The sequence below is a fragment of the Nomascus leucogenys genome, chromosome 17, assembly GCF_006542625.1.
Source record: "Nomascus leucogenys isolate Asia chromosome 17, Asia_NLE_v1, whole genome shotgun sequence".
Lineage (NCBI taxonomy): Eukaryota > Metazoa > Chordata > Mammalia > Primates > Hylobatidae > Nomascus > Nomascus leucogenys.
The window spans coordinates 39,624,302-39,639,658 of record NC_044397.1 but is presented as its reverse complement, the minus strand read 5'-3'; the positions used below and the strand labels follow the sequence as shown (position 1 = coordinate 39,639,658).

Sequence of the window (15,357 nt, the reverse complement as noted above, 5' to 3'; positions counted from 1 at the left end):
GGAGTGCAGTGGTATGATCTCGGCTCACTGCAACCTCCGTCTCCCAGTTTTAAGCAATTCTCCTGCCCCAGCCTCCTGAGTAGCTGGGATTACAGATGCCTGCCACCACACCTGGCTAATTTTTTTTGTATTTTAAGTAGAGACGGGAGTTTCACCATTTTGGCCAGGCTGGTCTCGAACTCCTGACCTCAGGTGATCTGCCTGCCTCAGCCTCCCAAAGTGATGGGATTAGAGGCGTGAGCCACTGGGACTGGCCTACAGGCTTTATTTTTAAGAACAATTTCAGATTTATAGAAAAATTGAGAAGATCATACAGAGTTCTGTATATCCCCACACTTTCTTCTACTATTAAAATCTTACATTAATACTGCCTATTTGTTTCAGTTAATGAACCAATGTTGATATCAATATTGATACAATGTTATTAACTAAAGTGTATGCTTTATATGGATTTCCACAGTTTTATTTATTTATTTATTTATTTATTTATTTATTTTTGAGATGGAGTCTTGCTCTGTCGCCCAGGCTGGAGTGCAGTGGCGCAATCTCGGCTCACTGCAAGCTCTGCCTCCCGGGTTCACACCATTCTCCTGCCTCAGCCTCCCAAGTAGCTGGGACTACAGGTGTCCGCCGCTACGCCCGGCTAATTTTTTTTTGTATTTTTAGTAGAGACGGGGTTTCACCGTGGTCTCGATCTCCTGACCTCGTGATCCGCCCACCTCGGCCTCCCAAAGTGCTGGGATTACAGGCGTGAGCCACCGCACCCAGCCATTTATTTATTTTTGACAGAGTCTGGCTGGGTCACCCAGACTAGAGTGCAGTGATGTGATCTTAGCTCACTGCAACCTCCGCCTCCTGGGTTCAAGCAATTCTCCTACCTCAGCTTCTCGAGTAGCTGGGACTACAGGCACCCGCCACCACATCCGGCTAATGTTTGCACTTTTAGTAGAGACGAGGTTTCACCATATTGCCCAGGCTGGTCTCGAACTCCTGACCTCAAGTGATCCTCCTGCCTCAGCTTCCCAAAGTGCTGGGATTACAGGCGTGAGCCACCTTGCCCAGCCACACAGTTTTTTATCTAATGACCTTTTTCTGTTCCAGGATCTCATCTGGGATCCCATATTACATTTATTTACATACAATTTACATTTACTTACATACTATTTACATTTATTTACACATATTTGCATTTGTTTACATGTATTGATTTCCATGGCTCTTCCCCAGTGTTCTGTTTCTGTTTCAGGATCCCACCCAGGACACCAGGTGACATTTAGTCATCACGTAATGACGGCTCCTCTTGGCTGCCACAGTGTCTCAGACTTTCCCTGTTATGACAATCTTCAGGTTTTAGGAGTGCTGGTCAGCTATATCGCAGATGCTCCTGTCTTGGGATTTGCCTGATGTTTTTCTCATGATTAGATTAGGATTATGGGTTTTTAGGAGAAAGATCACAGGTAAAGTGCCATTTGCTTTACTTTCTATCATGAGTATAGATTATTAACATGACAAATAACTACTGATGTTGACTTTGATCTCCTGGCTGGGGCAGTGATTGCCAGCCTTCTCCGCTGTAACGTTACCCTTCCTGTACTGCACCCCTTGGAATGAAGTCACCATGTACAGCCCATACTTACGTTATTCTCCCCTCCATGAGGGCAGAAGTATCTGCATACATTTTTTGGAGCTTAAAAAATTTTTTAAAACTAAAAAAACACTTTTTTTTTTCAGACAGAGTTTTGCTCTTGTCGCCCAGGCCGGAGTGCAGTGACCCGATCTCGGCTCACTGCAACCCCCGCCTCCTGGGTTCAAGCAATTCTCCTGCTTCAGCCTCCCGAGTAGCTGGGATTACAGGCGTATGCCACCATACCCAGCTAATTTTTGTATTTTTAGTAGAGACGGGGTTTCACCATGTTGGCCAGGCTGGTCTTGAACTCCTGACTTCAGGTGATCCACCCGCCTTGGCCTCCTAAAGTGCTGGGATTACAGATTTTTTTGTTTCTTCTTTTTTTTTTTCTTTTTTTTTTTTTTTTTTTTGAGACAGAGTCTCGCTCTGTTGCCCATGCTGGAGTGCCATGGTGTGATCTCGGCTTACTGCAACCTCTGCCTCCGGGTTCAAGCGATTCTCCTGCCTCAGCCTCTTGAGTAGCTGGGATTACAGGTGCCTGCCACTATGCCCGGCTAATTTTTTGTATTTTTAGTAGAGACAGGTTTTCACTATGTTGGCCAGGCTGGTCTCGAACTTCTGACCTCGTGATCTGCCCACCTCAGCCTCCTAAAGCGCTGGGATTACATGCATGAGCCATCGTACCCGGCCTCCATTTTATTTTTGTTTTATTCACAAAGACCCCAATAACAACTATTTTAATTTTTTGTTGGTTTGTTTGTTTTTGTGACGGAGTCTCCCTCTGTTGCCCAGGCTGGAAAGCAGTGGCGTGATCTTGGCTCACTGCAACCTCCGCCTCCTGGGTTCAAGCAATTCTCCTACCTCAGCCTCCCAAGTAGCTGGGACTACAGGCATATGCCACCACGCCCAGCTAATTTTTATACTTTTAGTAGAGATGGGGTTTCACCATGTTGGCCAGGCTGGTCTTGAACTCCTGACCTCAAGTGACCCACCCACCTGGACCTCCCAAAGTGCTGGGATTACAGGTGTGTGGCACCACGCCCGGGCTAAAATCTTTTAAAAAAATTGTTTTATTTTTTGTAGAGACAGGGTCTTGCTATGTTGCCCAGGGTGGCCTGGAACTCCTGACCTCAAGTGATCCTCTCATCTGGACCTCTCAAAGTGCTGGGATTACAGGCGTGAGCCACCTCGTCTGGTCCCACCAGTGATTTTCTGATTCCTCAGTGTGACTGCAAGGCCACTGAGCCCCAGGCCCTGAAGACACCACACAAACTGAAGCCTGGAGGTTTTTATGGCAGCCAAAGCTTGGCAGCGGCTGATGGGACAAGTGAGGGCCTTCCCTTCCTGATGTCCTGGGACCGCAGATATCCAGGTCAGAGCGGAAGCTTCAGGAAGGACTGACTGTGAGTTCTCTGCCAGCCTGCTGAGATGGCAAAGAATGGGAATGAAATTGACTGAAAGAAAATAAATATGGATGCTTGTTGCACAGATGCGGGTGAGGAGAGCCAGCCTGTATGGGGACATGGGGATGGAGACTGATGCTGAGGGGTAGTGACACCAACTGGGTGGCAGCTGGCAGGCCCCTGGGCAACCACACTCCCCCTGCTCAGCTAGAGAGAAGCAAGAAAGCATAAAGGGAGGGAGGGAGGAAGGAAAAGAGGTGGGAGATGAGTGCTGTGGGTGAGCGCTGAGGCACACTTCAAAAGCTCAAGCCACGATGCTTACGCCATGATATAAAAAGAGCATTGAGTCGAGTGTGGTGGCTCACGCCTGTAATCTCAGCACTTTGGGAGGCCAAGGTGGGTGGATCACTTGAGGTCAGGATTTCGAGACCAGACTGGCCAACATGGCAAAACCCTGTCTCTACTAAAAATACAAAAATTAGCCAGGCGTGGTGGCGGGCGTCTGTAGTCCCAGCTACTCGGGAGGCTGAGGCAGGAGGATCGCTTGAACCTGGGAGGTGGAGCTTGCAGTGAGCCGAGATCACGCCATTGCACTCCAGGCTGGGTGACAGAGTAAGACTGTCTTAAAAAAAAAAAAAAAAATTTTGACAAATTACAAAGCTCAAACCTAATCACCAGTGTGGCTGCTCCTGGCCCCACCCTGCCTCCTGCTCCCCAGGGGAGGGGACAGGTCAGAGAGGGGTGTGCCCTTCCGGGGGCCTGAGATGATCCAGACATGGGAGCTGGCAGGGAATGAGGGCTCCGGCAGGGCTGGGTCAGTAGGTACACCTGGCAATAGGGCAAAGATCTGGCAGCTGGACTTCTTGGGCTCTGAGAAGGCAAGAGATTAGTATCTGTGTGTGACAGGAGAGGGCGTGGCTGGTGTCCACCCATCCATGCTGGGAGACGTGGGAGAGATGGGGCGGGGACAAGGGGCAGGAGAGAGACCAGGCCTGGGGCCTCTGTGCCGGGAGGGATAATACGATCTCTGAGTCACCTCGAAATGGGGCGAGATGGTGCTGATGATCCCGGATTCCTGGGTTTTGTGCCTGGCTCTGTCACTGCTGACTCATGGGCCGCCGACCTTGGAGTCTCCTGGTCGGTGCGCGGGTTTCTCTCAGCCTCTTGGTGTGTCACAGAAGCAGACAGCTTCTCTGTAAACCGTCGTCATCAGGGGTGTGCCCGGCTTCTGGGTTCTGTGTTCTGGCATCCTCCAATATTCCAAGAGGAAGCAGGATGGGACGATCCCAGCTCCTTGCTCTGCCTACTGGTGACAAGGCCTGTCCTGGCCTGGGACCAGGGGGGCTTCTCTGGGAGTCCTGGCTGGTCCTGAGACAGGGACACCCTCCCAGTGAAGCCCTACCTCCTCTGTCCTCCATCACCCAGCCCACAGCAAGGCCACCCTCCTGACTCTCCCTCCAATTAACCCAAGCTCCTGGGTTGCGCCCTTGAGGCCCACACTGATGCTCCCAACTTATTTTCCAGCCCTACTCCCTCACCTGTCCGGCTTCCGACTCCTCAAGTTCAGTTTTCCACAGATACTTCCTCCCCACACACACCCCCGTTTTTGTCCCTGCTACTCTCATTTTGGGAGAGCGCTCTCCTCTTCATAGGTCTCTAAGCTTTTACTCAACCTTCAGGTTTCCTCTCCACCTGCCACCGCCTCCAGGAAGCCTGCCTGGTGTGCCCCAGGTAGAGTTGATTTTTCCCTCTCCAGTGCTCACACAGAGCTTGTTTTCCCTGAGTGGGAGCTGTTTATTTAAATTCAGGCTGGCCTGATTACACCCTGATGAGCTCCATGCCAGCCCTGGGCCTGGCCCAGTGCGCTCAGCATGTCCTTCCAGAAAGAATGAAGGAATAAAAAAAGATGAAGAGTAATAAATAGGAGAGTAGGGGTAGAGGATGAGCCCCAGAATCAGACATCGGGCAGGGTGTGGATACCGGTCTTGCCATTATTCTGGTGGCCCTGGAATGTCACATCAGCTCGCAGAGCCTTAGTTTCCTCATCCCTAAGATGGGAATGGGCTAGGCATGGTCACATCTGCAATCCCAGCACTTTGGAAGGCTGAAGCAGGAGGATCACTTGAGGCCAGGAGTTCGAGACCAGCCTGGGCATCATCGGGAGAACCTGTCTCTACAAAAAAACAAAAAGTTAGCTGGGTGTGGTGGTACGCACCTGTAGTCCCAGCTACACCAGAGGCTGAAGGTGGAGGTTTTCTTGAGCCCAGGAGTTTGAGGCTTCAGTGAGCTACGACTGTGCCACTGCACTCCAGCCTGGGTGACAGAGCGAGACTTCATGTCTTAAAAACAAAAACAAGAGAACGACAATGATGCCCCTGCACTGTTTTGCAGTGAGATAAAATGATTTCCTGTTATTCAGTGTTATTCGAAGGCACTTAGGTTAGTGCCTGGCCCCGAAGCAGGTGCTCAAAAAATGGTTTACTGGCTGGCTTGCTCCCTGAGAGGCCAGGGCAGAGGTGCCTGGCAGGAGGAGGCTGCCCTGGATGGGGAGAGGCAGGGGTGGGGCTGGAGAGGATTGACTCCTCCATCAGATTAGAGGGTCTTCAGGAATTCTACGGCCCTTAGGTCCTCTCCCTCCCTCGCCTCTGGGAAATTGGAGTAAAGTCCAGTAGAGACAGGACTGCCCTGAAGTGAGGTGGTGGGAGCCGGAGGGAGTGCGGGAGGTGGGTGGGAGGCAGGGTTTATGGACCTCCCTGTGAAGTGGGGGAGTGGCCTGTGAAGGGCTGGATAGCTGGGTAGGATGGTGGGAATGCTGAAGGTCACGGTAAATACGGGGCTTGCTAATTATTTATTTATTAGAGATGAGGTCTTGCTCTGTCAGCCAGGTGGGAGTGCAGTGGCATGATCATGGCTCGCGGCAGCCTCCAACTCCTGGGTTTAAGTGGTCTTCCTGCCTCAGCCTCCCGAATAGCTGGGATTACAGGTGTATGTGACCATGCCTGGCTAATTAAAAAAAAAAAAATTGTTTTTGAAAAAGGATCTCACTATGTTGCCCAGGTAGGTCTTGAATTCCTGGCTTCAAGCGATCCTCCTGCCTCAGCCTCCCAAAGTGCTGAGATTACAGGCATGAGCCACCATGCCTGGCCAGGCGTTTTGAAACTGACAGGCATAAATCGAAATCGATGCACCGATTTGGGGGAAAGTAATTTAACAACGGTCCTCTAAGTCCTGTCCCCTTCACACAGTCATCTCCTCCGAGTCTCTCTAACTAAGCTCTCTCACCGAGTCCCCTCCCTTTGCTCAGCTCCTTTCCCCCTCCCTGCCACCAGAAGTGCTGGACCCTGGGACTCCAGCCAGGAGGCATCAGCATGGTCTTTCTTCCCTTCCTTAGAAGAACCCCCAGACGTGGCCACCGCCCCCACCCACGGCCCAGGTGGCGCCCAACCTGGGGGCAGCACCCGCTCAGCCAGTCTGGCCAGACTGGTCAGCCAGGCCTGCCATCACCCAGCACCAGGCCGAGGGGGTGGATGGTCTGCTGGTGTGGGCGGTCAGGCTGAGGGCCAGGGACTCTCCTGTTCAGCCTGGTGCCAGGACTCCAATCTGAGCTCAAGGACTTCAGAAAGAAATAGGATCTTGTTACCTAAAGAAAGAAAGAAAAAAATCTATCCTTTACTATTTTTTATTTTTTATTTTTTGAGATGGAGTCTCACTCTGCCTCCCAGGCTGGAATGCAGTGGCATGATCTCGGCTCAGTGCAAGCTCCGCCTCCCAGGTTCACGCTGTTCTCCTGCCTCAGCCTCCCAGGTAGCTGGGACTACAGGCGCCCACCACCACACCCGACTAATTTTTTGTATTTTTAGTAGAGACGGGGTTTCACCATGTTAGCCAGGATGGTCTCGATCTCCTGACCTCGTGATCTGCCCGCCTTGGCCTCCCAAAGTGCTGGGATTACAGGTGTGAGCCACCACACCCGGCCTACTGTTTTTTATTTTTTAAGAGACAGGATCTTGGTCTGTCGCTCAGGCTGGAGTGCAGTGGTGTGATCTCAGCTCACTGCAACCTCTGCCTCTTGGGTTCAAGCGATTCTCCCACCTCAGTCTCCCGAGCAGCTCCCGACCACAGGCACACGCCACCATGCCCGGCTAATTTTTAGTATAGACGGGTTTTCACCATGTTGGCCAGGCTGATCTAGAACTCTTGGCTCAAGTGATCCTTCCACCTCAGCTTCCCAAAGTGCTGGGATTACGGGTGTGAGCCACTGTGTCCGCCTTAGGAATCAATTTAATATACACTGGCTTCCCCGGCTTTAGTCTTCCTGTTCCCAGAAGACATGGAGTACAGGCTCTGGGAGCTAGACTGCTCAGCTCACAGAGATCTTTTTGGCTGCAGGACAGTGGTCCATCACTGGCCCTAGGGCTCAGATGCCAGTGGGAGCTTGGGGTTAGAAGGGAGACTTTGTTTTTGCCCCTTTGCTAGGGACTCCCAGGGAGCTGAGCTCAGGGCAAGCTGCATGTGTGTGTGTTACAACTGGGGACTTGGGGCCAGGCGTGGTGGCTCACGCCTGCAATCCCAGCACTTTGGGACGCCGAGGCGGGCGGATCACTTGAGGCTAGAAGTTCGGGACCAGCCTGGCCAACGTGCGAAACCCTGTCTCTACTAAAACTACAAAAATTAGCTGGGCATAGTGGCGAGCACCTGTAGTTCCAGCTACTCGGGAGGCTGAGGCAGGAGAATCGCTTGAACCTGGGAGGCGGAGGTTGCAGTGAACCGAGATTGCACCACTGCACTATAGCCTGGGTGACAGAGCGACATGCTGTCTCAAAAAAGCAAAAACAAAACAAAACAAAACAACTGGGGACTTGGCCAAGCCCCTGGAACTCTGGGGACAGGGGTCTGAAAAGTCCTAGCTCCCACCTGCTATGATGAGGATCTGAACTAAGCAGCGGCTGCTTTGCATCCGGAACTTTGCTCCCTCCTCTCGTTATTAAACTTTTTGGCTCACGAAGCATTTTTACTTCCTTCTCTCATTTCACGTGTATCTCAGACTGGGGAGTGGGCCCCAGTGTTCTCATTGTACAAAGGAGGAAGTTGGGGCTCAGAGATGGAATTGGCTTCTTCGAGGTCACAGGGCTGGCAGGATGGCTTATGGATACGCAGCTTCCCAGCTTTTGTCCTGAGCTTTTTGGCTCATGAAGCATTTTCACATCCCCATCTCATTTCACGTCTGTTTTTGTTTTTGATACTGGAGGGGGTGCAACATCCTCATTTTTACAAAGGAGGAAGCTGTGGCTCAGTGATGGTTCCTGGGCTGGAAAGATGGTTTACGGGGTGGGCAGAGATGGGTGAGCTGATCTGGTGGTTTTTTTCCTTGATAGAAACCAGCACGTGTGGCCGGGCGCAGTGGCTCACGACTGCAATCCCAGCACTTTGGGAGGCCGAGGCGGGCAGATCATCTGAGGCTGGAAGTTTGAGACCAGCCTGGCCAACATGCTGAAACCCTGTCTCTACTAAAACTACAAAAATTAGCTGGGCGTAATGGTGTGCGCCTATACTCCCAGCTACTCGGGAGGTTAAGTCATGAGAATTGCCTGAACCCGGGAAGTGGAGACTGCAGTGAGCAGAGATCGTGTCGTCTCAAAACAAAAAACAAACAACAAAAACAACAAAAAACAAAAAAACCAGCACATGTAATCCAATTCTGTCAGCACAAAATCACACAGTGCATGTTATAAAGAAGAAAAAGAAAATAAATGAGTGCCAGCCCTGTACTCTCTGACCCCCAAACCAAGGTGATGAATGGCAGATGTCTTATAAGGTGTTCCTGTAAAAGCTCTTCGGGCTTTGGGAAGAGGGCCAGATGCAGGCCTAGAGGTAAATTTCCTTGTTTTCCTCTGCCTTAGGGCTGTGGGAGCTGGAGCGGAGAGGAGAGAAGCACCTTGCCTTTGCTGGTGTTTTTCCTTCAGCAGGTGGGTGGGACTGAGCCAACGGTCTCTTGGCATCAACAAAGCATCAACAAATCTCTCTCCAGCTCCACTTGTGCTGAGCTACTGGCTGATCCCCAAGGACATCCTTCTGGCCTCTCCTTCACACCTGGGTCCCCTAGCCCTGCGTGAGCTCTATGCCTGAAGCCTCTGTACCTGCCCTCTCCTCAACCCCCAACCCCTTCCTGCTCTCTGCTCCCGATATGCGTGGCTGTGCCTGGCAGGGAAGGACAGCTTCTTAGTCACTTCTGTAGGGCCACAGGTGGACTGTTGTAGGGCTTGCATGCTCCCCTCCCCCATGCCTGCTTCTCCAAGTGCCACTTGGCTGTGTCCCAGGAAAGCAAGGGCAGGAAGTGGTGGGGCGGGGGCCGGCGGGGGGGCAGGAGGTGGGGGGTGGGGCAGGTTCTGGCCATCTGGCCAAGTCACGTGTCTACTCAGAAAGCTTGTTAAAGGCTACCTGGCTGGGACCACAGGTGAGAGGCACCTGGGGAAGGAGGCACCCATGCTGGAGTGCCCACCCGTCCTGGGCAAGCCCCTGGCCTTCTCTGGGCTTCAGTGTACTCCTTTGAGCCAAGGCAATAAAAGTCCCTGCCCTGCTGACTGGCAGGAGGCTGTGATGAGGTCATCTCCAGGAAAGCACTTATCGCCAATCATGATGTTACTTATCTCTGGTGTTATTTAGCCCATAGGCTCTGTGTGCGGAGGGAGCCTTGTAAAGAAAGCCCCAGGGAGGCGTGGTCCGGGCAGAAACCATCCCTGTTTGCTTTGGTGTGTATGCCTATGATGGGGGTCAAGGTATAGGAGTGTGGTTTGAAACTGGAGAATGCTTAGTTCTTTCCATCATCGAACATGTCTCTTTTTTTAGACGGAGTCTCGCTCTATCACCCAGGCTGGAGTGAAATGGCGCGATCTCGGCTCACCGCAACCTCCATCTCCCAGGTTAAAGCGATTCTCCTGCCTCAGTCTCCTGAGTAGCTGTGATTACAGGTGTGCACCATCACACCCAGCTAATTTTTGTATTTTTTAGTAGAGATGGGGTTTCACCATGTTGGCCTAACTCCTGACCTCGTGATCCGCCCATCTTGGCCTCCCAAAGTACTGGGATTACAGGTGTGAGCCACTGCACCCGGCCCAAACATTTCTTTTTCTTTTCTTTTGAGACAGGGTCTTGCTCTGTTGCTCAAGGCTGGAGTGCAATGGTGCGATTATAGTTCACTGCAGCCTCAAACTCCTGGCCTTAAGCGATCCTCCCATCCTGGCCTCCCAAAGTGCTGGAATTATAGGTATGAGCCACAGCAACCACTCCTCATATTTCTTGAGCATCTGTGATGTATCAAGCCCGGTGCTGGGCACTGAGGTTGCAGAAGGCATTGTTCCTGTCTTCTAGGAGCCCCACGCTAGCAGGGGAGATAGATGTGTATAGAGTTAACCACAATACCAGGCCTCAACTTCCCGTCTGTAACACAGGTAGATCATGCTAGATTGTCCCAGCCTGCCCTGTGCTTCATTAGCCGGTCAACAGATCCATCTCAAATACCTCCTATGGGTACTCACTGATTGCTTCAACCCAAACCATGGCACCCTTGATGACTTTCCCTCAGGAAGCTCAAGGACTATGCACCCTTCTGGGTCAGAACTGGGCACACAGCCACCAGTGCTGGACAGTGGCGGCGGCTCAGGGACACGCCGGAGCCCTGGCCCCTGCAGAGCTCCCAGCATGGCTGGGAAGAGAGATGCAAAATGACCACACGGCCGGGTGAGGAGGAGCTCCCTTGGTGTGGCTGGGATGAGCCCTAGACACTCTCAATCACCCCCACGATGACCCCTTCCCAGAGGTCCCCTCAGTCATCTGCCCTGAACCAAGCTCTTCCTGATCCTAGACCCTCCACCCTCCCTCTATCTCCCAGGGCTCGGTGACATTCCAGGCAGAAATTTCTGACCCTTTTACTTTGGCCCCTCCCTCCCCAGCCCAGTCTCTGGTCAAACTGGATTCCTGGCTGTTCCCAGAACGAGCTGCCTTTCCCCACCTTGCTACCTCTGCCCTTGTTCTCTCTGCCTGAATGTCCTCCTTCACTAGTCTTGCTGCCTTGCACATCTCTCCTGAGGGCTGTCATCCCAGAACGAGCTGCATTTGTCCAGCCTGGCCCACGGTCTACCAGAATGTCCTCCTTCAGCCTGTCCCATTGCCTTGCAAAACTTTTCTGGGGGACCTGTTCACGATGCCTTCTGTAGCATACTCCAAGAATCCAGCGCCCCCTGGGGTTGTGCCACACAGCACCCCTTTGCAGTCAAGCTCCCTCAGCACCACCACCTCCACCCCGGAAGAATTCCCCTTCCCTTTGAAATCTCATGGGACTTTGCACCCACCCTGGCTTTATTGGAAGGCTTTGTATGTCTCCACAGGGTAAACACCCATTTACTGGGGTGATGATGTCTCCAGGATCTAGTTCATGTTTGCTGTTGGTGACCGGCCCCACCCAGTTCTGGGCAAGCAGGCTGGACCCAGGCAGGAACACAGCCCACCAGCCTAAATTTCCATGGAGGTGGAGAGGGGGCAGGCTTCTGTCTCTTTTTGGCTGAAGGTGCATCATGTCCAAGGCCCCTCTTCTAGCCAAGCAGAGAAGCTGGGTGATAAAGATGGGTGAGAGTAGGTGATGTACCCAGGAGTCCCGGCCTCCCGGCTCCTCACTCCCCTACACGTAACTTTATCCGGCCAATGCCGCAAAGACTGCTGGTGAGGCCAGATGCATGAGTGATCATAATCACAACAGTAGTGAAACTGCCAGTGATGAAACTGATAAGGACAAGAAATGACAATAATCAAGGTGGGGCTTCTCTTGGATGTTTCCAAGACTTCATTCTCAAATTCTCTCCCTGAGGGTCCCCACCCTGTCCTCCCACCTAAGCCTGGAATGAGGGGGCATTGGCCTGTGGGGACCCTGGTCTTCAGGCTCCCAAACCTGGCTGGGTCTGGCTGCCCCCTGGCCTTGCCCTGTGAAGATCCAGCTGTCCCTGGGCTGTGATTCAGTGTCTGTCTCCTGGGTGACCTCAGCATGGGCTTTGAGGAAGGGGAGAGAGTAGTTTCTTCTGAGACTGGATAGTGACTCAGGGACCCGGGGCTGGGGCCTCAAAAGTGCCTTTGTTGGCCTGGGCTCAGGAATCCAGAGAAACTGGTCAGGAGGAGGCCCCAGTGACGAAAACCCCTCCCTCTGCCCCCGCCCCTCTTCCAGAGCCATATAACTGCTCAACCTGTCCCCGAGAGAGAGTGCCCTGGCAGCTGTCGTCCGGAAAGAACTGGTCTGCTCACACTTGCTGGCTTGCGCATCAGGACTGGCTTTATCTCCTGACTCACGGTGCAAAGGCACTCTCTGCGAACGTTAAGTCCGTCCCCAGTGCTTGGAATCCTACGGCCCCAACAGCCGGATCCCCTCAGCCTTCTAGGTCCTCAACTCCCGCGGACACTGAGCAATGGCCTCCATGGGGCTACAGGTAATGGGCATCGCGCTGGCCGTCCTAGGCTGGCTGGCCGTCATGCTGTGCTGCGCGCTGCCCATGTGGCGCGTGACGGCCTTCATCGGCAGCAACATTGTCACCTCGCAGACCATCTGGGAGGGCCTGTGGATGAACTGCGTGGTGCAGAGCACCGGCCAGATGCAGTGCAAGGTGTACGACTCCCTGCTGGCGCTGCCGCAGGACCTGCAGGCGGCCCGCGCCCTCGTCATCATCAGCATCATCGTGGCCGCTCTGGGCGTGCTGCTGTCCGTGGTTGGGGGCAAGTGTACCAACTGCCTGGAGGATGAGAGCGCCAAGGCCAAGACTATGATCGTGGCGGGCGTGGTGTTCCTGTTGGCCGGCCTTATGGTGATAGTGCCCGTGTCCTGGACGGCCCACAACATCATCCAAGACTTCTACAACCCGCTGGTGGCCTCTGGGCAGAAGCGGGAGATGGGTGCCTCGCTCTACGTCGGCTGGGCCGCCTCTGGCCTGCTGCTCCTTGGCGGGGGGCTGCTTTGCTGCAACTGCCCACCCCGCACAGACAAGCCTTACTCCGCCAAGTATTCTGCCGCCCGCTCTGCTGCTGCCAGCAACTACGTGTAGGGTGCCACGGCTCCACTCTGTTCCTCTCTGCTTTGTTCTTCCCTGGACTGAGCTCAGCGCAGGCTGTGACCCCAGGAGGGCCCTGCCACGGGCCACTGGCTGCTGGGGACTGGGGACTGGGCAGAGACTGGCAGGAAGGCAGCAGCCTTCAGCCTCTCTGGCCCACTCGGACACCTTCCCAAGGCCGCCTCCTGCTAGCAAGAACAGAGTCCATCTTCCTCTGGATATTGGGGAGGCACGGAAGTGACAGGGTGTAGGGGTGGAGTGGGGAGCTGGCTTCTGCCGGCCAGGATGGCTCAACCCTGACTTTGGGATCTGCCTGCATTGGTGTTGGCCACTGTCCCCATTTACATTTTCCCCACTCCGTCTGCCTGCATCTCCTCTGTTCCGGGCAGGCCTTGATGTCACCTCTGGGACTGTGCCTTGCTCACCGAAACCCGCGCCCAGGAGTATGGCTGAGGCCTTGCCCACCCACCTGCCTGGGAAGTGCAGAGTGGATGGACGGGTTTAGAGGGGAGGGGTGAAGGCGATGTAAACAGGTTTGGGCAGTGGTGGGGGAGGGGGCCAGAGAGGCGGCTCAGGCTGCCCAGCTCTGTGACCTCAGGACTCTCTGCTTCACCCACTTCAGCCCAGGGCCCCTGGAGACTGATCCCCTCTGAGTCCTCTGCACCTGCCAAGGACACTAACCAGCCTGGGAGGGTGGCAGGGAGGAGGGGATGGCTTCGCCCTCGGAAGTCCTGGGGTTTTTCCTCTTCCTTCTTTGTGGTTTCTGTTTTGTAATTTAAGAAGATCTATTCATCACTGTAATTATTATTATTTTCTACAATAAATGGGACCTGTGCACAGGAGGAACTTTTATTGTCTCTGATTTCAGCTGTGGAGGTGGGTGGGGCAGGGCAGGAGGCCTGGGCAGGGGGGTCAGTGAGGGGCAGGACCACTGTGTTTTGGCCGGGACATAAACATTTAAAAAAAAACCAAAAAACAACGAGATCCAGGGAATTGTGAAAAATTGGAGCTCGGCCGGGTGCGGTAGTGAGAGCCTGTAATCCCAGCACTTTAAAAAGGTCGAGGTGGGAGGATCGCTTGAGGCAGGACTTTGAGACCAGCCTGGGGAACATAGTGGCGCCATCTCTACAAAAAGTTAAAAAAATTAGCTGGGCGTAGTGGCTCAGGGCCTGTAATCCCTGTACTTGGGGAGGTCGAGGTAGGCGAATTGCTTGAGCCCAGGAGTTTGAGGCTGCAACGAGCTTTGATCGCACCACTGCACTCCAGCCTGGGTGACAGGGCGAGACCTTATCTCTTAACGAAAAAAAAAAAAATCGAAACGGGCCTCCAAGGTATCACCTTAAAAAAGAAATTAAATGGGCCCCCAAGGTATCACCTTGTCCATTGTATGTGGGTTGGAGGGTAAAACCATATACAGGAAACAGTGTATACCCGGGACCCCAGTGAAGGGTTGGGGACCCCAGGAGGGACGTCCCCATGTGGGCTCCCAGCTCCGAGGTATGGGCCACCTGCCACCCCCACCCCGCTGTTGTTCCAGCTTTGTTTGGGCAGCCAGGCTTGTCTGTTCCTCTTTGCTGAGTCACCCTACAGGTCCTCCTTCCCAGCCTTTGCACAGCCGGTCCCTGCTTCCAGCCTGGAATGTCCCTTTTCCCTTCTCCACCCTTCTGGATCCTGCTTGTCCTGAAAGCCCAGCTCCCAGCCTCCTCCCCCATGAAGTCTTCCCACTGTCTTGGATGGAGAAATTATTATCAGCCCTGTTCACATCCCTGAGGTGCTGAGGGTCACCAAATGCCTTTCACCTGGAGGGCAGCCTTCAAGCCACGCCCAGAGCTCGGCATTCTGATCCCTTGATCGATGAGCAAACCAAGTGTGGCCCAGGCCCAGACCTACAGCTTGGGATTCTGGACTCCGAATTTGGGTGGGGGAGCTGTCCAGGACAGTGCTTTGGCCTCAGCAACCACTTGGGCTTGGCCTTGGCCGTGGGTCTCTGCCCTGCCACTGTTGTGCAAAGCATGTTCCAAGCTTGCTCAGGCTTCATTTTCTTGTCAGTAAGTTAGAGGTGAGTGGACCCAGCACCCTGGAAGGAGTGATCCAGGGAGGCCCCAGGAAGGGGTCTTCTCCATCACATCTTGCTTCTTTTTTTCTTTCTTTTTTTTTTTTTTTGAGACAGAGTCTTGCTCTGTTGCCCAGGCTGGAGTGCAGTGGTATGCTCTAGGCTCACCGCAACCTCTGCCTCCCGGCA

The 15,357-nt window shown here is 53.4% G+C and overlaps 1 protein-coding gene across 2 annotated transcripts; it reads left to right on the top strand.

The window, feature by feature from the left end:
• Window positions 1-8,837: 8,837 nt before the first annotated feature.
• Window positions 8,838-13,965, top strand: CLDN4 (claudin 4). Of its 2 annotated transcripts, none has more exons than XM_003276588.4 (2): window positions 8,838-9,139; window positions 9,877-13,965. In XM_003276588.4, the coding sequence occupies exon 2, from the start codon at window positions 12,480-12,482 to the stop codon at window positions 13,107-13,109; it is 630 nt and encodes a 209-aa protein (XP_003276636.1). In that variant the 5' UTR covers window positions 8,838-9,139; window positions 9,877-12,479; the 3' UTR covers window positions 13,110-13,965. The 2 variants fall into 2 exon arrangements, with proteins under 2 accessions (XP_003276636.1, XP_003276637.1); XM_003276589.4 differs by lacking the exon at window positions 8,838-9,139 and adding an exon at window positions 9,461-9,484.
• Window positions 13,966-15,357: the final 1,392 nt, after the last annotated feature.